This window comes from Corapipo altera, unplaced genomic scaffold, assembly GCF_003945725.1.
Source record: "Corapipo altera isolate COAL_440 unplaced genomic scaffold, ASM394572v1 44, whole genome shotgun sequence".
NCBI lineage: Eukaryota > Metazoa > Chordata > Aves > Passeriformes > Pipridae > Corapipo > Corapipo altera.
In genome coordinates, this window is record NW_020884880.1 from 659,456 (window position 1) to 679,533 (window position 20,078).

Sequence of the window (20,078 nt, forward strand, 5' to 3'; positions counted from 1 at the left end):
GTTTTAAAAATATGTGGAAAAGTCTTAAATATTTTTAAAATAAGATTACAAAAAGTACTGAAAGTTTTGAAAGGAGCTAGTCTTGCACAGGATCTATAATACCAGTTTCTTCTCTTTTAGTGGCTTAAATAAGAAGGAAAAAGAAATAAAATATATGAGGTGATGTTTTTGATCTAAAGAAGAGCCCTACACTCTGATGAGTGAGGTAATATAAGAACATGAAGTGAAGATACAGTCCCTGCCCCAAGGTTTTTATAATTCAAATGTGTTGCTTTTACTAGGTAACTTGCTCTGTGTTCCAAAGTGGCACCAAACACATCTAATCAAATGACACGGTGTGCAGCCAGCTTGTTGGAACGTATGACAATAAGTTTGTCAAAACTGGTAGAAAAATAGGTGGTCAAATGGGGCATATGCTGCGATTGCTCAGGCTTTCAGAGGAGTTTCCATCACAAAGTGCACATTCTGTCCTCTTCACTATGGAAATGACCTACACAAAATACAGCTGATTGAACTTTGTTTGGAGGATTCTCACGAGCAGCGCAAATGGATCTTTCAAAATGGAAAATATCCGCAAATGGATACTTTTATCCAGCAATGGATGAGATTGGTTTCATTAGCAGGACTATTTGCAGATCTGATTGAACAGTAAGAGGTACCAACAGAAAAGACACAGTAGTAGGTCTTGATGCACAAGTAGGTCTTGATGCTTTTTGGCATGAAGACCCACTGCACAAGATCAGACCATCTTTCTATACAGACACAGCAAGAGTTTCTCTGAAGACATGCAAAAACAAGCCCACCAAAGAGCCACCTCTAATTTATCCTTCTGGTTAGACCCATGATCAGTATCTCATTCACTTTTAGACGGATTCTGTAGTGCATGTCTGAGGACTGACTTTTCCTCTCTCCTACTATCATCTCATTCCCTAATCCAGTCATACCAGGATATTATCTTTCCATCTTCTCATTTACTTCCACTAACAATATTAAATCTGTTATTGCTGACTACAATATGAACTACTCTAACAAGTGATTACTAGCACACACTTCAAAGTGATCTATAGTTATTTATGGGTAAAACATATGAAAATTTATCAGCTAGTTTTTGAGCTTCATATCTCATTGTTAATTCCTGTATGTAATACCCTTTCCAAATTATTTTTAGGATTTTATTTACCCTAGTAAGAGCAAATTCCTTTGTTGCTGTCTCCTAACTTTCGCTTAGCAAGCTAATGCTGTAAGCTTTAGACGTGAAGTTTAATTATGTTCTCTAGTGACTATCATTCTCATTTGATGGTTTGCAGTGTGAAATCATTTTACCAATAATGCATTTGGTTCCAATGTTAGGGTTACAGGCAAGAGAATAATTACTGAAAATAATGTTCCTTTTTACCTCATTTAACCCTTCTATGGTGAATTTGGTTAGAACTTAATTAAGGAGCTTTTCAGCTAAGTGGAAATAAATCCTTAAAGCCAATCAGGCACTCAGACACTCACATTAGTTCAAGGACTTAGATTCAAACAAGGCTCTCTAAATATGACAGGGGAGACACATACCTAATATGGTACATATATTTCTACCTGGGGCTGGAATATATTACAGAATGATGAGTATTTTGGTGGGTGCATTGTGAATTATATTCCAGAATAAAAATAGTCTAAATGTAATGAGAAAAAACCATAATTTAATTCGTACTAACCTGATCTTCTATAACTCAATGATTAGAATTTTTTTCCCAAAGATACCTTCTATTTACATCAATGCAGTACAAGAAGAGGATTTTCTTCTCAGTATACTTGCACTAAGAGTACTTTGTCCCAAAATCTAAAGTAGTTATACTGAGAACTCCTGTCAAATCTATGTAATGGGATGAGCATAGCCCCTGGCAGAATGCTCAAAAGAAGTAGTGCTGTGTTCCTAAGGTCCTCAAATTGAGAGACAGTGAATGAGAGAGCAATATAGATAAAATGGTCCAGAGACCGCTTGAAGATTGAAGGGTGGTAAATCTGGCAGAGAAATTCAGATTAGGAAAACTTTCTCTGTATTTTTGTCAATGACTCATAAAAAAATATAGATGTCTTCATCAAGTTTCTTTTTATTACATGAGCCAAAAGTAAACTATTTCAAACTCCTCTTTTATGCAGCCAATAGAGAGAAATATTATCTGTAGGGGTGAAAATGTACCAATAGCACCACCTTCCTCTGTCTATCAAAAGTGGGTGTGAGAGACAGAACCATACAATAGTTTGGCTTGGAAGGGACCTTTAAAGGCCATATAGTTCTAACCCCCTGCAATGAGCAGGAACATCTTCAACCAATTCATGTTGCTCAGAGCCTTATCCAACCTGACCTTGAATGTTACTGGGGGTGGGGCATCCATCACTTCTCTTGGCAATCTGTTTCAGTGTTTCTTCACTCTCATTGTAAAAAATTTCTTCCTTGTATCTAGTCTAAATCTAGCTTTTTTAGTGTAAAACCATTACCCCTTATTCTATCACAACAGACCCTGATAAAAAGTTTGTCCCCATCTTTCTTATAAGCCCCTTTTAAGTACTGAAAGGTTTAATGTCTCTCAAGACCCTTCTCTTCTCCAGATTGAACAATTCTCTCAGCCTTTCTGCATAGAAACGTTCATTCCTTCAGTTCATCTTCATGATCCACCTCTGGACCTGCTCCAGTAGGTCGTTGTCTTTCCTTTGCTGAGTAGCCTGGAGCTGGATGCAGCACTCTAGGTAGGGTCTCACCAGAGCAGAGTAGAGGGGAAGAATCCCCTCCCTTGACCTGCTGACCATGCTGCTGGTGATGTTCCCCTAGTCCCCATCGTGCTGTCCATCCACTCAAGATGTGTGAGAGAAGTTAAGAGATTGACAGTTAAGATTGAAACAAAACAGTTTTTGAGTAGCTCACCCTTCTCCTCATCTATTGTCACCAGTTCTCTACTCTTGCTCATCATAGGCAGTATGCTTTCTTTAACTTCCCTTTTTTGGCTGGCATTCCTGTAGAAGCCCATCTTATTATTCTTTTCATCCTTTGGCAAGATCAGCTCCAGCTGCACCTTGGCCTTCCTGACCCATCCTTACATAACTAAGCAGCATCGCTATACTCTTCCCAGAATACCTGTCCCTGCTTTCACTACTTGTGCATTTCCTTCTTGCTCCTCAGTTTGACCAGCAGGTCTTGACTCAGCCACGCTAGTCTCCTTTCATCTTATGCCAAGGAGTTGAGACCTCTTATGCTCTATGGAAAACTTCCTTAAAGATCTGCCAGCTTGGTTTTCCTCCCTTGTCCCGAGGGCACTTTCCCAGGGAGGCCTCTTGAATAAATCCTTGAAGATCTGGAATTTTGATGTCCTAAAATTTAGGGTCTTGACTTTACTCTTCATGTGACCCATACCCCTCAGGACTGCAGACTCCACCAGCACATGATCACAAGATGCCTCCAACCTAGATGCCACCGATTACTCACTTATGTTGGTGACCATCAGGTCCAGTATCACATCCACTCTGGTAGAGCTACCTATTACCTGGCTTAAGAAGATATCATCCATGTCCAGTCTCCTGGATTTCCTACAGCACACTATGCTACTTTTCCAGCAGATGTAGAGGTGGTTGAACTCTCCTAGGAGAACAAGAGCCTCCTGGAGAGAACAGAGTCACTCTTATAGCTGTAGTAAGAAGACTTCACCAATAAGCTCCCCTCGATCAGGTGGCCTGTAGTAGATACTGACCACAAGGTTCCCTTTGTTGCCTTGATCTCTAATTCTTACCCATATGCTTTCAGTCTGGTTGTGGCTATTTTTCAGAGACAACCCTACGCACTCTATATTTCTTGACGCAGACACAAACCTTCTACCCCTCCTTTCTTGGCTGTCCCTTCTAAACATACTGTAGCCATTAATACTCCACTGAACTCCAGTCATGGGATTCTTTCCACCAGGTTGCAGTAATGGCAACTAGGCCATGTCATTCTAGCAATACAGTGGCTTCCAGCTCCTCCTGTTCGTTGCCTATGCTGTGTGCATTGGTGTAAAGGCACCTCAGCTGGGCTGTCAGGTGTGTCTCCTTCTTAGAGGAACACCCCTTAATTGATTAGTTTCCCCAAATGCTTATTTCTTTCCAGCAGTTGCAAAGAAAGGCATCTAAATTTGATCAGATGAACAGCAATCCAGACAAACATTCACCTGCACAGGGAGGAATAAAAATCAGGATCATAACTCTGGAAAGAAAATAAAGTCATTACTGCAAATGCATCAGGCAGTGAGTATCCTTCAGGTGCTCATAGGCCATTGTAAAGCAAGTACTGGCCCCAGTAAAGTGACAATTAAAAAAACCCAAACTATCCAACATTAAGAATGGGTAGAAATTGCTAAATTACAGTTATTTGACCACTGTTACTTCATGTCTAGCAAAAGCAGGTAGTGGAGATGAAGCTTCATTAACTCATTTGAATCTCCTGTTGATTCATACCAGAGTTCAAGAGGAAAAGCATATATTCAGTAGTTTTTGACTGTCTTAGACAGAGGAACCAATGTGACTCAGATCTGGTTCTACAAGTAAATCTTTGCATGAAAATGAATATTATTTTGTAGTCTTTTAATCCTCTCTGTGGGTGTTTATAAAAAAAGGGATGGGTTACTTCTAGATATAGCAACATCCACACACTCGTGCACACAAAAAAGAGAGAAAGAATAGAACATGAGTCTAAAAACCAAATATAACTCCAGGACAATAATATTTGCAGCTGGTGAAGGACAGAACAGAAGAATGCTATTAAATAAATCATAATTTATTACATGTGCCTGCATTTGGATGCCCAGTTAAGTACCTAATTACATGAAAAAATGCAATTGCCATGTAAAGCGATGTTAATTTTCAAGCACACCTGCTGAGCTTGAGGTTGTCATTCAGGTACCTGCTCAGTTGCATGCTGTTGTGCACCATCTGCAGAAAATATTTGTGTGCCTGTCAGAAGTCTAGCACAGGTTATTAGTGAAGAAAACCAGGGGTTTGCAGGTTCAGCAGGAGTCCCATGATCTATCCCACATAGCTGACAAATTTCATTACAATTCTTAACTGGAGCTCTGGCAGTGCAGCTTTGTTTTATTTTGCTGAGGGGATGTGCAGGGAGAGCTCTTTCTCTGTTCAGACTGCAGATGCTTTTGATTTCTTGGATTTCAGCTCTAGTTGATGAGTTCTCTACTATACTTACCTGCTTTTTTTATTCTTTTCTCTACTTCTTTGACACATACTGTATGCCATTAGAGAGCAAAAATATACTGCTAGAACTTCTATTCTTAGTGTTGGTCCATTTGCTTTTTGATTATCATCCTAACTGCCAAAGAAATGAAATGGCATTGCTTTGCAGTACCTGCACTCCATAGTACTCACTTTCACACTGTTCTTTGTTTCCTTGACAGGTAGAAACTGTTTCTGCTTTTCCCCATGAGTGCTTTAGGTGTGACGCTGAACAGCTCACGATGACAGCTAAAACATAGCAAGTGGCCCTAAAGGGCATTTCTCAAATGTGTTTCTTTGCCCTGTTTCTTTGTCCTTACTTCACATTGGACATGTTAATAAGGCTTAAGACTACCTGTGTTTTTCTTACTTATCTTTACAGCTTAAATATCTCTACACTCTTGTAAATATTACCTAGCTGACAGAATATGCGGATTTGTTTCTGAGAATATTGTCTGATTTCTTTTACAGCTTTGGCTTTGATATATTATTTAAAAAGCTTCTTTCTTGAACCAAAAGTAACATTGTCTTACACATTTATCCATTTTACTGTAAATTGCAGACAATGAGGTTGAGGGAATGGAGCATTATGTGACTGGCCTGGTGAGTGACAAGTGAGGGAGGGCACATAAAGGGACAGGTAAAAGCCAAAAATATGGTGGAGCAAGCATTTCTTTCTAAGCAACTGAAGCCTAAGAGCTTTAAAAAGGACTTTGCATCTGTCCTGTTTTAGAGTCTACTTCAATGAAGTACTAGATGTTGAAGCTGATAAAAACTTTTTGGAGAAACATACAGATTTGACAAACTGTAAATATTTCTGATAGAATGGTAGAATTTTCATCAGGCACCAGGCAGCATGGCAATTCTTGGTGGTTGGTGGTTCCTTGAGCTTTCTGTCCTTGTTGACCTCATCTGAGGGAGCTTGTCTGTGCAGAAACACCGAGGTGGTTCAGAGCCAGCTCTTAAGTTCCTTGAGCAGCTGATACATGAACAGCTCAGCTCTCCCTGTTTCCAGATCAGTGCTCAGAGTCACATGCCTTGGGGTCTACAGAGCTGAAAGCAAACAAGAAATTTCTGATCTTAGTCTCCCAGAATCTACTTTTCTCTCACAGGTGTTATCTGACTTTTTTAAAAATCCCATACTTATGGGACAGATGATGTGACAGTGGTGGGAGATATTCACTACAGCTTTCCAGCACTCTTCATGGAACAAACTCGCAGACCCTGAATGGCCTGTTTCCACCAAGTGTTTTTCCATGACTGTGTCATATTGTGTCATTGCCACTAGCTGGATTATTTCATTTTAGCTGGAGAAAAAAGAAACTGTCATCTCTTTAGATTGTGTAAAACAACCACATAATATTTTTCACCTATTCACTTTGTCTTCATCTACTGACAAAAGCTAGACCTCTCTCCAGAAAGCAGTTCTCTCATGGGTTTATCATTTTCTTGACCACTACAAGCTGAGGACTCTCTGCCTTCAGCTCTGTTTCTCCAACACAGGTGCTTGTTGGTCTGTGTAGAACTCTGTGCCATGACTAAACTGCTCCCCATACCTGAGCTGCAGAAAGTAGTATTTGCTGTTACAATACTTAGTCAGCCTCCAATTTATCCTACTGATGCACTTTTGGCCATGCTACAGGGGAACAACAGCATGAGGTGCTTTAGGTGCTGGTGGACAGTCAAGTAGGCATAGACACAGATAGGTGAGCAGCAGCTTAAAAATGACTGTGATATCAAAACCTTTCTGCAAATCTGCTTTGCTAAAATTACTCTCAGGGCTCCGTGGAAAATTTAGCATTTCCTGGTGTTGATTCTGTAGTTCTGAAGTTCACTGATGAGCACAGGGCCGCCTCCGGACCAAGGGGCAAGTGGATGCAGCAACTTAGTTATCAGTCCTGGTCTTCAAGGCTTCCAGTTTAGGCATCTGACTGAATACACTGGAGCTCTCTCACAGCTGGTAAACCTTCCTTGCACAAACACCACAGCACTGGAGAGGTGGTGAAGGGGGGAAGGCATTTCTGCCGTAGAATATGGAAGCATGGATTTAAACTGGAAAGATGTAAGATTAGACATGATCTGCTGACTCCTATAGGGCTCAATGAATTCAGAGGCAAGATAGCACCACTGCTTTTGCAGAGGATGCTTTTGACACTTTTTGGCATGTGTTTTCTCCTCCTTCACTTTCCTTATGCTACCAGGTAATAAAAACATATAATAAAGGCAAAGAATTCTGCTCTCTCCAATGGTAATTACCTGATTTATAAAGGTTTAAAGATATTAAAAAAAGTGTGAAAATAACCACAAAAGAGTTTCCTGAGCAAATATTTCAGACAGTAGTCCTCTCCTTCAAAAAAAAAACCAAAACAACCAACCAATATTAAAATCTATCAAACCACAGAGAAGCCCACACATATACATGCATACATGTGCAAGTAGAGATCTACAAAATATGTTACACAGAGGAGCTCAGCCTTATTCCAGTATGTGCCTATGTATTACATTCCAACAAAATGAATTAAATAGGAAAATGTTGATCTCATTAAATGGAGTCTAGTTTTGTGCCTGTATTTCTATACAACAGAAGATTTGTGTATTCATAAGAAGCAAAAAAGCTGTCATTCATATGTATGCATATATCAGCTAAAAAACAGTGGTCAAATCATGTTGTTTTGTTAGCTAAAAATAGTATTTTCAATCTCTTTTTACTATTATTTTAAGTATATTTTTACTCTCCATTTGCATACCAACTTCACAAAAAGCAAATAAATTAAGAGGAAATGTATCTGCTGTGTACATATTTAATCCCTTCTGTTTATGTTCTTTTCACAAAGAGATTGAAAGATTTGAAACAAAGAGAATTTGCTCGAAATGTGGCTTCAAAGTCATGGAAAGATGAGAAGAAACAGGAAAAAGCACTCAAGCGACTCCACCAGCTTGCAGAGTTACGGAAGCAATCAGAATGGCAAGTATTTAAAAATCTTACTAGGTTTTAATGTCCTCTTCCCTCAGTCCCAGAAGAAACCTTAATATTTTTACTCCTACACAATGTAATGTACAGAGATTGTGTATAGCGTAACGTGTTTTCAGCTGTCCTCAGCTCCAAATGTTCCTGTTCTGCAAACCATAAAATCGAAAGCCCTGAATTAATTACATGCTATTTGAAGGTTTGTTGTTTTCTCTCCTGTAGCTAGTTATTCTCATGTCTTCTAAACTGAGTGTTTTGAAGATGCTTTTATAATATCATCATTTTCCCTTATCCAAACTGATCTGAAGAGATTAATATGACTGTCTTAGCATTTGACACTAAGTGAACAGGAGAGGAAAAACTCTTTGTGAATCGTTTTTCCTCTGTTTAGGGTGCTGGGATTATTCTCAGAGTTTCTCTGTAGAGTAATGAAAAGTATCATTATGTGAATGAAAAACAAGTAATTAACTGATTCAAGTTTATCTAATACTGTTAGCTCTATTGAAGAATATCGAGATACAGGACAAAGATTGCAGTAATAAACCTTTAAATTTGAGAAATCTCCTTTGTTTAATGACACTGAGGGCTTCAGATTGCCACCAGACCAATTGTTTATGTTAATCTATGACCGTAATGAGTTAATCAGATAATTAAACTGACATTCTTTTAAATTCATATCAAGATTACTGTACCCTGGAAATAATAGCATTCAGAGTTTATTATACACTCATTTTGGCCTATGTAATTGCTTTTGAGCAATCTACTGAAATATAACAGTTTAGTGCTAATATATCACTTTTATAGTTACAACTCCATTTTCATACAAATCTATTGAAACAAATGTAACTGCCCGTGGGAAGATTCCTTTATGCCCACATACTTGAAGATGTAGTCTCAGACAGACCAATAAGGTCAGTGATAATAGGAAAGCCAGAGTGAGACTGTGAGGGAAAAAGCATGTTTGCTTTTAGAGAGAGCCATAATCCTTTACAAAGAGCCTGGAAAGACAAAGCTTGCTCTTTGTAATCATGAATAGGTTCAGGGGTGGCTGAGAGGGGTGATTTTGGCAGAGGAGTAGCATTCCCAGTTGCTCAGGAAAGACAGTGAGTCAGCCTTTCTAAGCAAAGTCTACATACACGTACAATTGTTATTGTCCCTGAGTATTGTGTCTCAGGTTCCAACACGATTCCTTGAAACAAGCCAGTACAATTTGACAACAAAATTACTGTGAATCTTGTGCACAGAAACATTTTATTTTGCTATTCCAAGGAGACTTTTAAAAGGATCTCTTTATACACCTTCTCCAGGAGATTATTTCTTCTTGATGTACAAATAGGGGTGAATTTGTATCTCCTGATGCCAAATTTGTGGCAAATGCAAATATATGCTCTGAAATGCATACATATTCTCATACTCTGAGTTGATGCTACTTCAGAGAGTCTGTTTTTCCCATTGCTGAATATCAATGTATTTTTATAGCGTTTATAAAACATGCTAGCCAATTATAGATAGCTGTATATATATATACATATATATATATATATATATATATATATGCAGATCTAGGAGTTCTAATGTATTTACATTTATTTAAAATATTTCCTAATCTTTAATCAAACTCTTTACTTAATCTAGTTCCTAATTTTTTTCTTGTTAGTGTACTGTAGTGCTGCATTGATACCAAATGTAGATAATTAGACTAATGAAATGCGTGTTTAAATTATATCTTGGAAAAACACTTTTATGGTGGCTATATATGTCTTATTTCTAATGGAAAATGACAACAGTCATTCCAATCTCAGTTAATCATCTATTTCAAGAAATCAGTGATTTACCATGTTTGCTAAGGCCCTCTTAGATAGGTTGCACTTTTTTTTTTTAAATTACAAAAATACTAAACCGCAGATTTCAAATCTGAGAAATTTTGGGAAGAGGAATAATGTAATTAATAAAAGTAGAATACAGAAAGAGAAAATATGGCAAAGTAAATCAAATCATGGTTGATAATAAGACCAATGAAGTGATTATTAATATTTATGGAAATCTACCTGTGTCCTTTTTTCCCCACCAGTGTTTGCTGATAGTTTTAATATTAATAACTCTTTGAATATTTTACAAAGTCATTGATTGTGGAATAATATAAAGATAAAATAAAAATCTACTCTTAAAAAAGTCATATAAACACATTTCTCCCTAAGCAAGCAGAATGTTTCGCTTTCTCTTACAGAGTTTGATTTTGCAAATGCTCCAGGTGGAAGTATCTCACTTTGAACACAGCACAATTTATTTTGTAGTGGCCTCTCACAAACCCAAGACTTACCACAGATCAGATTCCCCTTACAATTTCAGAGTAAAACCAATGTTTGTTCTGGATGTACATGGGCATAACTCAGAAAAAGAGCATTCACATGCTGACTTCAAAATGTATAATTTTCTATATGTAAAGACCACCTTGCCCATATAAAAGTCCAAGCTAAGTTGAGGATTTAGTCCTTTGGTTTTTTTGAAAAATTGTGTTACAATAGTGTAGGATGGTATGTGTATGTTTGTGTGTGCTGTAATCTATGAAGAACTACAAACCACACACTGTTACTACATTTACCTAAAGCAATGTTTAGTGTTCTGCTCTAAATTTTTGTTAAAAGTTCCATTCTTACTTTTATAACGTTGATGAATTTATAAACTGTTTAATGTATCAAGTTCTGAAACCACCTAAATTAAAGGTAGTATAAGATCCTTCTGCTGCGTAGAGGTGGCCATTATGCTTTGAAAAGTACTAGAATTTCTCATTTTGATATTAAATTCTAAGCTTTGGCATAGGCTGCACATGCTTTGGAGCTGGTTGTGAGATGCCAGGTCTTCTAGACCTGGGAGGCAGCAAACTGGAAGTTACCTGGAATGTTTACTAAGCAAAAATCTGTTCTGGATTCTGCATTCAGCTCAACATGGATGTGGCAAAACAAAGAGCATTGCTTTATGTCTGACTTTACTGAGGTTAAAATATACACCCTTATTTGCACATTACTGTGAGAGAGTTCAGGTTTGCTTTTTGAGTGCTAAGGGCTACTGGGACAGTTAGGTAGGACTAATGGGAGGCATAAAAACAGCTACCCTGGTTTAGCCTCTGAAAATTATACACCTGCTCAAAATCATACCAGAATAGACAACCTGTTCAAAAGCCTATGAGGGTCCTGAGGGCACTAACAAGCCTTAATGACCCTGACCACCCTCACCTGGGCCCCACTCACACCTGGGGGCTCAGAAAGCTCAGCCTTGGTCCTCCTTAGTCCACCTTAGTCTCTCTGGTCTGGGTTGGAGGAGGGTTGGTCTCCTTGGCCATATCTATGCTGGTGTCTGTCCCTGGCGCTCCTTTCTCTGGACCTCAGCCCATGGATTGGCTTCCTGGCTCAGCCTCAGCCCTCTCAAGTCACCATGGATATGTCTGGTGTTCCCCGGCCCTGGCCCTAACCTATGGATTTGTCTTTTTAATACAGCTCAAGGTGTGCATACAGGGACCTAAGGAAGATACCCCACACAGCAGCCAGTCTTTAATTTGCAGCTGATATGAATCTGATATGGTAGCCTCTTGAGTTTATAGGGTTGAATTTCTCCCAGTTATCTTAAGGATGTTGTGAGTGTTCTTCAGACTTATTTAGGGTGAGCCACAGGGAAAGGTTTTCATCTGTATCTAGTCACAGAAAAGTTCAGAATTAAGTTAAATTGAGTACTGTCTACCTTTGCATCATGAAAGGTAAAACATTGGAGGATTGAGGTCATAATACTTCAAGTTTTATCAAAACCTCACCAACTTTATTTTCCTTTGCTGACATCACATTCTGCTCTGAACTGGCAGAGGTCAAGGAGACTTGGACAACACTCCCAGGCACATGGTGGGATTGTTGGGGTGTCCCATGCAGAGCTGGGAGTTGGACATGATGATCCTTGTGGGTCCCTTCCAGCTCAGCATATTCTATGATTCTGTGATTCGATGACTAGACTGCGCATTTACCCTGTAGAAACTTAGTTTTTGCTTGTAACAGCATGAGAGACACCCTCCTTCACCACACAGACGTTGTCAAATGCAAGCTCTGTCATAGCTTGGTTAATTAATACAGCTTTCTTTTTTCTTTATTTTTTACCTTACAGCATCACTGGGAGTGGACCATTGCTTAAAGCCCCCCGATTGGTCATGGAAAAGCAGCAGGGACCCCATGGCATTTTCCTGTATAAAGGTGGCAAGTTCGCAGCCAGTTCTCAAAGAACAATGATGAGTGAAGGACAGGGTTTCTCCAGACCCATACTAGAGAAACAGCAGCTTATTATAAGCAGGCATCATCCCCCTACTGAAAGATGCCGTGCACTTGGAAATCAAGTCTCACAAATGTTCCCAGATAGCACCAATACCTCTCAAAGGGCAGGAGTGTCTTTCTCGTTCTCTAAAAAGGTCCCTTTAAAGCTTGAGTCCTCAGCGTCAGTCTTCAGTGAGAACTCTGAAGAAGGAAATGATTGTAGTGAGTCTCCCAATCATAAAAAAAAGCAAGCTATTGAGGCCTGCCATTCTGGCACACTTTTGGAGGAACCCGTGAAAGGAAGCTTGGATAAAGGATCTCCTATTACACAAGACCAAATAGATATGGATAACAACACATCAAGTCATGCAGCTCCAAAACCTAAAATAGTAAAGGAAAATGATAAAAGTAGTGATAGGGAATTAGAAGAAAAAATCAATGCTCATCCTTCATTTTCTAAAGTCAAAATACAGCTTTCAAATTTGGATTTTTCTGGTTCACAGAGAGAAACAGAGCAAGAGAGCAAACTGAATGAATCTGAGCAATTCTTAGAAACTCTCATTTCGCCTTCATGCCAGGCTAACAATTTTTGTATGCAGCTGAACACCTACAAGCAGAGCAATGCCCACCTGCCTAACCAATTATCCGAACTCCCATCCCAGTCGACGCCTGAGCTGGCACATTCAAGCAACATTAATAACAGTCCTGGAGTGGTAAAAAGAGAAAGATCTTTGGAGATATCAGAAATCACAAATGGAAATATGGAAACATGTCCAAAGGAGGCCATGGTTAAAGGATTTAAGCCCCAGACGTTGCCTTTCCTCCATGTATTGAGCAAAGATGGCACCACTGCTCTGCAGTGGCCCACAGAATTACTTTTGTTTACAAAAACTGAGCCCTGTATTTCATATGGCTGTAATCCATTGTATTTTGACTTCAGACTCTCTTTAAATCACAGAAATGGTAAACAGCATGAAACAAACAAAGTAAGCTGTAAAGAGCACTCTAAAAATAAGACTGCAGATGAAAATGAACCCTCAGGTTTAATAAAACACAAACAAATGTCAAATGAACAAGATAATCAGTTGTTGAAACCAAAGAAGATGAAAGGTTCCCTAAATCCAAGGAAGGCCAAGCAAAAAGCTGAGTCAGACATAGTGAAAGAAATGAACGAAAATGGTCAAAAATGCGTTGCAGATTATTTGAATGAAAATATACCCAAAGTGCCTGCTTACCTTGATGTGTCACAAAAGGATAATTTGACAGAAAAAAGTCTTCATACAACAACACCGAGAAGACCTTTAAAGCATCTTTTTCATAGCTGTGAAAGAAAAAAACAGAACATTAGAAATGAAAGCATTTCCTTTTCTGCTTTTATGTCTAGGATTAAAAAGTCTAAAGCTGCAAAATATCATTTACTTTATTCTAAAGAAAAATCTGAAAACCAAGATGACTACAGATCCATTCAAGATGTGGCCAGCTGCAGCAGTGATATAAGTGACAGTGGAAAAGACTCTAGTGGAAGTTTTCTTAGTTGTAAATCCAGTTCAAACAGCAGGAATTCAGAGAATGAAGGATGTGGAAGTTACACAAGGTGTTGGAGGTTCCCATCCCCTCAGAAGTCCTCCTCTGGCAGACATTCCATCTATTCTGACACTTCACTTAGCAGTACAAGTAGCTGCATGAGTTACATGAGTCCCACATCAAACAATCACAGCAGAAATTATTTGCTTTGTTGTTGTAAAAGAAGAAGCAAGACAGATGAAAGGCACAAATGTAAACACAGAAAGCACAAGTGTATTTTCACTTCGGATGATACAGATGAGGATTATCTGTGTCATCGTAGAAGTCACAGAACTGGAAACTGTACTCAGAGGGGCAAAATTAAATATCAAAAATGTTCAATACACAAAGTTTTACAACACAGAGACAGATCTAAACACAGCAGATGTAGACATCAGCATTTTGGCAAAGATCATAGTAGGAGTAGAAGCTACCACAGATCCAAAAGTTGTTCCACTAGTGATTCAAGAAGCAGCGAAAGATCATCTAGTAGCAGAATCTCAAGAGGTGCCAGTTCAGGCTCCTTCTCAAAAGAGACTGACAACTATGACAACAAAACAAAAGAGGATACCAAAAGAGGTCCTAATGCTGAACCAGGAAAAGCTGAAACTGCACATTACAAATCTCTGAATGTGAATAGTCAGTCAAAAAACTTTGCCACCTGTTCTTCTGAAAACCTGGCAAAAGATATATGTGGGAAAAGGAAATCACTGACAGCCAAGTTACTTTTAGAAAGAGTGCAGTCTAAGAAAGCCCAGAAGCAAATGCACAATTCAGAGAGATTTTCAAACAGTAGTGGGGAAGAATTAAAGGATCGCTCGAAAAGTCACTTTGCTCTTCAGTTCTCATCATCGGTAGATGACATTGCAAGGTTACCTTTGCCAGAGAAAGTGCTAAGCATAGGTAAAAATGACATGGGGTATAATGAAATCAGCTTGTTGGAAAACAGCATGAAGAAAAACAACTTGGAAGCATCAGAGATAACTAATGTTGCTCTTTCACCTGGCACTGATTATGATCATTGTGTTTTTAAAGATGTAATTCAAATAGAAACAGGCTATCGGAGCCCAAGCATAAAAAGGAACACAGCAATAAAGGAACAACCCAATCTCTTCATTAGTGAAGTGCAACCCTTTATACAAAGCTGTGATCCATTACCAAATGATTTCCCTGGTGCTTTTCCCTCTAACAGATATTCTGTTGTTGCTAATTCAACAGAGACCAAAGAAGAACTACACGATATAAACATGGACTCCAATGGGGCAGAAGGCAGTTCAGACTCTTTTTGTGACAATGCTATGCAGAAGTATGATGACACAGTAGATGACCTAGAAGTGTACAGTAAATCCACCTCCCCTCCTTTAACACAGCAGCCTATCACATTTTCACCAGAAGAAGTAGACAAATACAGGTTGCTGCAGCTGCAAGCTCAGCAGCATATGCAGAAACAACTTCTGGCAAAACATCTGAAAGTTTTGCCTGCCCCAGGACCAGCTGCCTTCTCTGCAACACCAGCAGTTCCTGCCTTCCCTGTTCAGCAGCACGCTACTGTCACTACCATCCACCACACACTGCTGCAACGCTTCGCTGTTTCAGCATCTGTCCATCCCCACGGCAGTCATCTCTCCCTGGCACCCCTCCACCCACTCTCTCAGGCACATTTTGCCCCTATATCACTTTCCCCATTAGCTCCAGCCTTCATTCCCACCCACCCTACTTTGCTGACAGGACACCCATTACACTTGGTTTCCACCACACCTCTCCACCCTTCCCCACTGACCTTCCCTGCACTTCCCCACACTACATATGTCCCAGCCTTATTTACACCACATCTGAACACAGCCACAGCTTCTACTATACATCCAAATCACTTAGTTCATCCGGTATTCCAAGGGCAAGAACCCCATCACTATTCTTGCTCTAGCCAGACCCAACAGTTACCTACAACAAAACAAGTTTTCAGTGTTTCTAGCTACTTAAACTAGCCCAAATGATTTCACTATGGCTCCAAACCCAAATTTAAATAAAATAAAGCATTCAGTGTTCAATCACATGTCTGAGGGGAAATCTGTTGTTTTGCTGAGAGCACAATGGCAAAGATTTTAAAGTCCACAATCTGTCTGACAGTATATGAATGTTGATTTTATTCTTGTATCTCTGAGGGAAAGCTGCTTAAAAGCTCCTTTGTGATACTAGCACAAGAAGGATGGGGTGGCTAGTGTCATTCTACAGAATGCTTGAAAAGAATAGCCCGAAGTGAAGTCTATGACTCTCAGGAGGAATGGGACCACAGCACCCAGACACAATGGGATTGAGTATATCAACACGGATGAGGGATTTAAAGTAGCGCAATTTAAGGTAAAACACTCTTGAAACACCTCAAAGATTTGATTTTTCTGAGTGTATGTATGAAACAGTCCAGTTCTTTGGTTAAGTTGGTTAAGGTGTTTCTGAACAAAAAATAAGGTATCTGGGACCACCAGTCCCTGGGGCTGTCTCCTGGGTGAAATAAACTGGGGAGGCTCAGAGGGAGGGATGATGAGTTAACACTGGAAGAGAAGGGATCGCAACAGCATCTTGAAGATACTTTAGTGATTTCATCTCTGACATATGTTGCTTGTACAGTGTAAAAGGATTGCAGTCAAGCCACTGGTACATTACAAAAATATTCCTTTAGCATAGGGAGCTCTGTGCTGGCACAAGCAGGCTGCTGCTTTTCTCCCTGAACCAAGCATCCAAGAAGGCAATAAAGCCAAGTTCTTTGGCATTACCTGTGTATGTATCATAGGGTATGTCAGGGGTGAGCTGCAGTAGCCCAGAATTGCCAACAACCAGTGCTGGCTTTGAACCTCAGAGGTCCTTGGCCAAAACTGCAACACCTCTTTCCTATCAAACAGAGCTCTGACATGTGGAAGAGTCTTTCCCAAAGAATGTGTAAATATCTTTCATCCCTTTCACAAACAACAGAAACAATTGGCTGGTCCTATAAATTCACGGTGATACTCATAGAAATGCAGAAGTAAAATTCTGAGCAGCTCTCCAAAAACTGGTTGTCCAGGTTGTCTCAAAGAAAAACATGTCATAGTACTCAGCATTTAAAGGTATATTGAATCTAAACAAATATGTCGAGATTCTCGCATGGCTTCCCAAACTCTCAACAAGCAAATTGAAATTCTGAATCCACAATGTTCGAATGCATGTATCCAACCTTCAGAGTAATGTGTGGTTGAAATTGTTCATAATAACTGTGTATCTGGAAATAGGTGAGGACTTCAGCATCTCTTTGAATGGCATAATTTGACTATTTTATAATGCTTCTAACTCAACATGAGATTTGTAGCATGAAATTAAGTTCATAATTGTCATTAGACTGCAGGCATGCTTCCCAATATAATTGGACCATGAAGTATCCAACAGACAGTACCTGTTGGTTTGTATTAAAAACATTTGAAATAATTTCAATTCATTTGCAATAAGGTAATGCACAGTTAAAAATATATCTTTCAGAATCAACATAAAATACATTTAAAAACTTTTGGAGGAATTTTATTTCATTATATTCAGCTATCTGAATCAACTGAGAAATCTAATTGCAGTTAAACTGTGTATTTAAAATACAACAGGACCAATTTTCTTAGTCCTAATCAAACTAGATTGATCCATTGCAATAAAATGGAATTGTTTTAATTTCTAAAAGCAGCTGCTTCAGCATAAACTGGTATTATGTCAAACTTTTGAAATGACTTTACACGTTGCAACTGTTTGCTTTGTCTTTTCAAAGTTTGTATTTTTAAAGTAGCTTCGAATGCTTAATGTTTTAGACATTGAATAAAAACTATCAGAAAAAAAAATGGAGACTGAGCAGAAGCAAAACATTTTTGTGTTGAGAAATGTTGGTAAAACAAGCACTGTCAGATGTATTTTAATTTGATTCCCAGCTTATTTATTAGTCTCATTAACCAAATGGATTTGTGCCATTTTGGAGTTACTTATCTGTATGTAAGTAGCATATAAATTATTTTTAATTTTCTGATTTTAATTGCAGGGAACTTCTTTAATCAAAATTATTGCTTCAGAATTAAAGAGATCAAATTTTTTCTTGGAAAAGGTGTAAAATTAAATATTTCTACAGTTTAAAAATTCTCCCTTTTAATTTTGGCTGAAAATATTCCCAAATTAAGATCTGAATTTACATATAATTTCTATGCTTCTGCAACTTTGTTTTCTCAGAATAAAGCATATTTCATTGATTGTGATTTAACACCTCTGAAAATTATTACTTTTTTGGATGGAGATCATTCACTCAGTGGAACACTTGGAAACATTAGTCATAACTCTGTAGAAATATTCTGAACTGACCATCTAAAGTAGCAGGTCAATCTGTGCCCTAGAAGAGGCTGACTAAACTGCATAGCCATGACCACCAGTTCAGGGCTAATACCAGCCTAAAAGATGCATTTCCATCCCTACAAACTTTTGAATTTGGGCCCAGTTTCATTTCTATTGAAGCAAACCCAGCTGTTCTCATTGTATATAAGAGTTCATTTGTATCTTAAGTAGATAATGGAAAAAGAAAAATATGGAACTAAGGAATGATGGGCTAATCTCATCTTTAATGTGTGTACACACATTTTGTATCCCTGCTTCTTACAGACAATGTTAATGCTGTAGAAATTTCTGTGGCAAAAAACCTAACCAATTGAAACTTAACCAGATCCTACTACATGGATAATTTATGGAAAATAGTTACATATCTTTCCCATAACATATGCACAATACAATGGGATCCTAGAAGAAACAAAATCATAGGATGTCGATACATTATTGTATATACCAACACAGTAAGGCAAATAAATTGACAATGAAGATTAAATTTAATTCTTGGAACAATGAGAATTAGGATTTTGAGAGGTTTTGATGGGGAAAAAAAGAGAGATTAAGAACAGAAATAGCACAGTAGCAAAACAGTAATCATTGACTACCGAACAAAGGGAATGTCCAATATAATTTTTAATACAAAGAAGAGATTTACTTGGAGAAATGTAATAAAGCTATCAGCACAGCTGAAATTATATATTCTCTCTAATTGCTACCATATTTGATTTTCATCAGTAATGTACTTTAAATATGTATCATTATAATTATTAAAAGCATTATTGAGTCCAATGTATGGAGCCATGCTGCAATTTTGATTTTATTCGAATAGATTTTTAAAAGAGTTACAGTATCCTCATGGCAGTGATATAGACACACTAAGTTAATAATCTATTTTAGCTTGATTGTATGTTCTTGATACATAACCCAAGGAAACAGGTCACCCACACACTAAAATTCCTATAAGAAATGTTTCCTCAGTTACACTATGATAAATTTTTTTGTTGTTGCTGTTTGGGAGTTTTATTTGTAACTGAGGTACCTCTGGAATACATTCAAGATGTATATTTGTTGTGCAGATTTGCATAAAAATGCCATTTGATCAGATTGATTTTAAAAGTGTCAAGTTTATATTTAAAACTGGATAATACTCTGGCTAGTATAATATGTAAACTAGTAATTTTGTTTTGTATTCTCTGTATAAAGTGTTTTATATTATACAGTAGCTAAGTGAATTGCACTATTGTACATGCAATGCGACTTTTTTTTTAGCTTATTCAAGGAATCCCTGGGAATGTAGTTTAATGCAATAATATTTTTTTTCAATAAAAAGGCTTACTGGTATAAAGAGTGTCAGTCATGTATTTTTAATGTAAAGCATACCAAAAGGCAGCAACATAATAAAATGCAGAATGATGCAAACATATTCTGTATTTTAATCTGCAGAACTGAAATACGTTTAATTCATTCCTGTGGCTATAATCCTGAAATTTCTTAGAATGTTTCCTAAAGATTTTAGTATGTGTTAAAAAAGTGGGTTGTTTAAATGGAACTGAAAATAAATATTCCTTTAAAAAATTATTCTATCTGTGTGGTTTTTCCATGTGCTTTTAGTGAATAAACATCCCCCTGGATATTTTTATGCA

At 38.1% G+C, this 20,078-nt stretch overlaps 1 protein-coding gene across 3 annotated transcripts in view; it reads left to right on the forward strand.

Annotated features, from left to right (window-relative positions):
- The window catches only part of ZNF804B (zinc finger protein 804B), a 235,803-nt gene extending 216,027 nt beyond the window's left edge, over positions 1–19,776 (forward strand). For 2 of the 3 annotated variants that reach the window (XM_027639290.1, XM_027639291.1), the window contains exons 3-4: positions 8,073–8,203; positions 12,353–19,776. In XM_027639290.1, the coding sequence (XP_027495091.1) occupies positions 8,073–8,203; positions 12,353–16,043 (3,822 nt within the window). In that variant the 3' untranslated portion in view covers positions 16,044–19,776. Of the gene's footprint in view, positions 1–4,409; positions 4,419–8,072; positions 8,204–12,352 lie in introns of all 3 variants that reach the window. The other variant, XM_027639292.1, reaches the window with a different exon arrangement.
- The last annotated feature ends 302 nt before the right edge of the window (positions 19,777–20,078 follow it).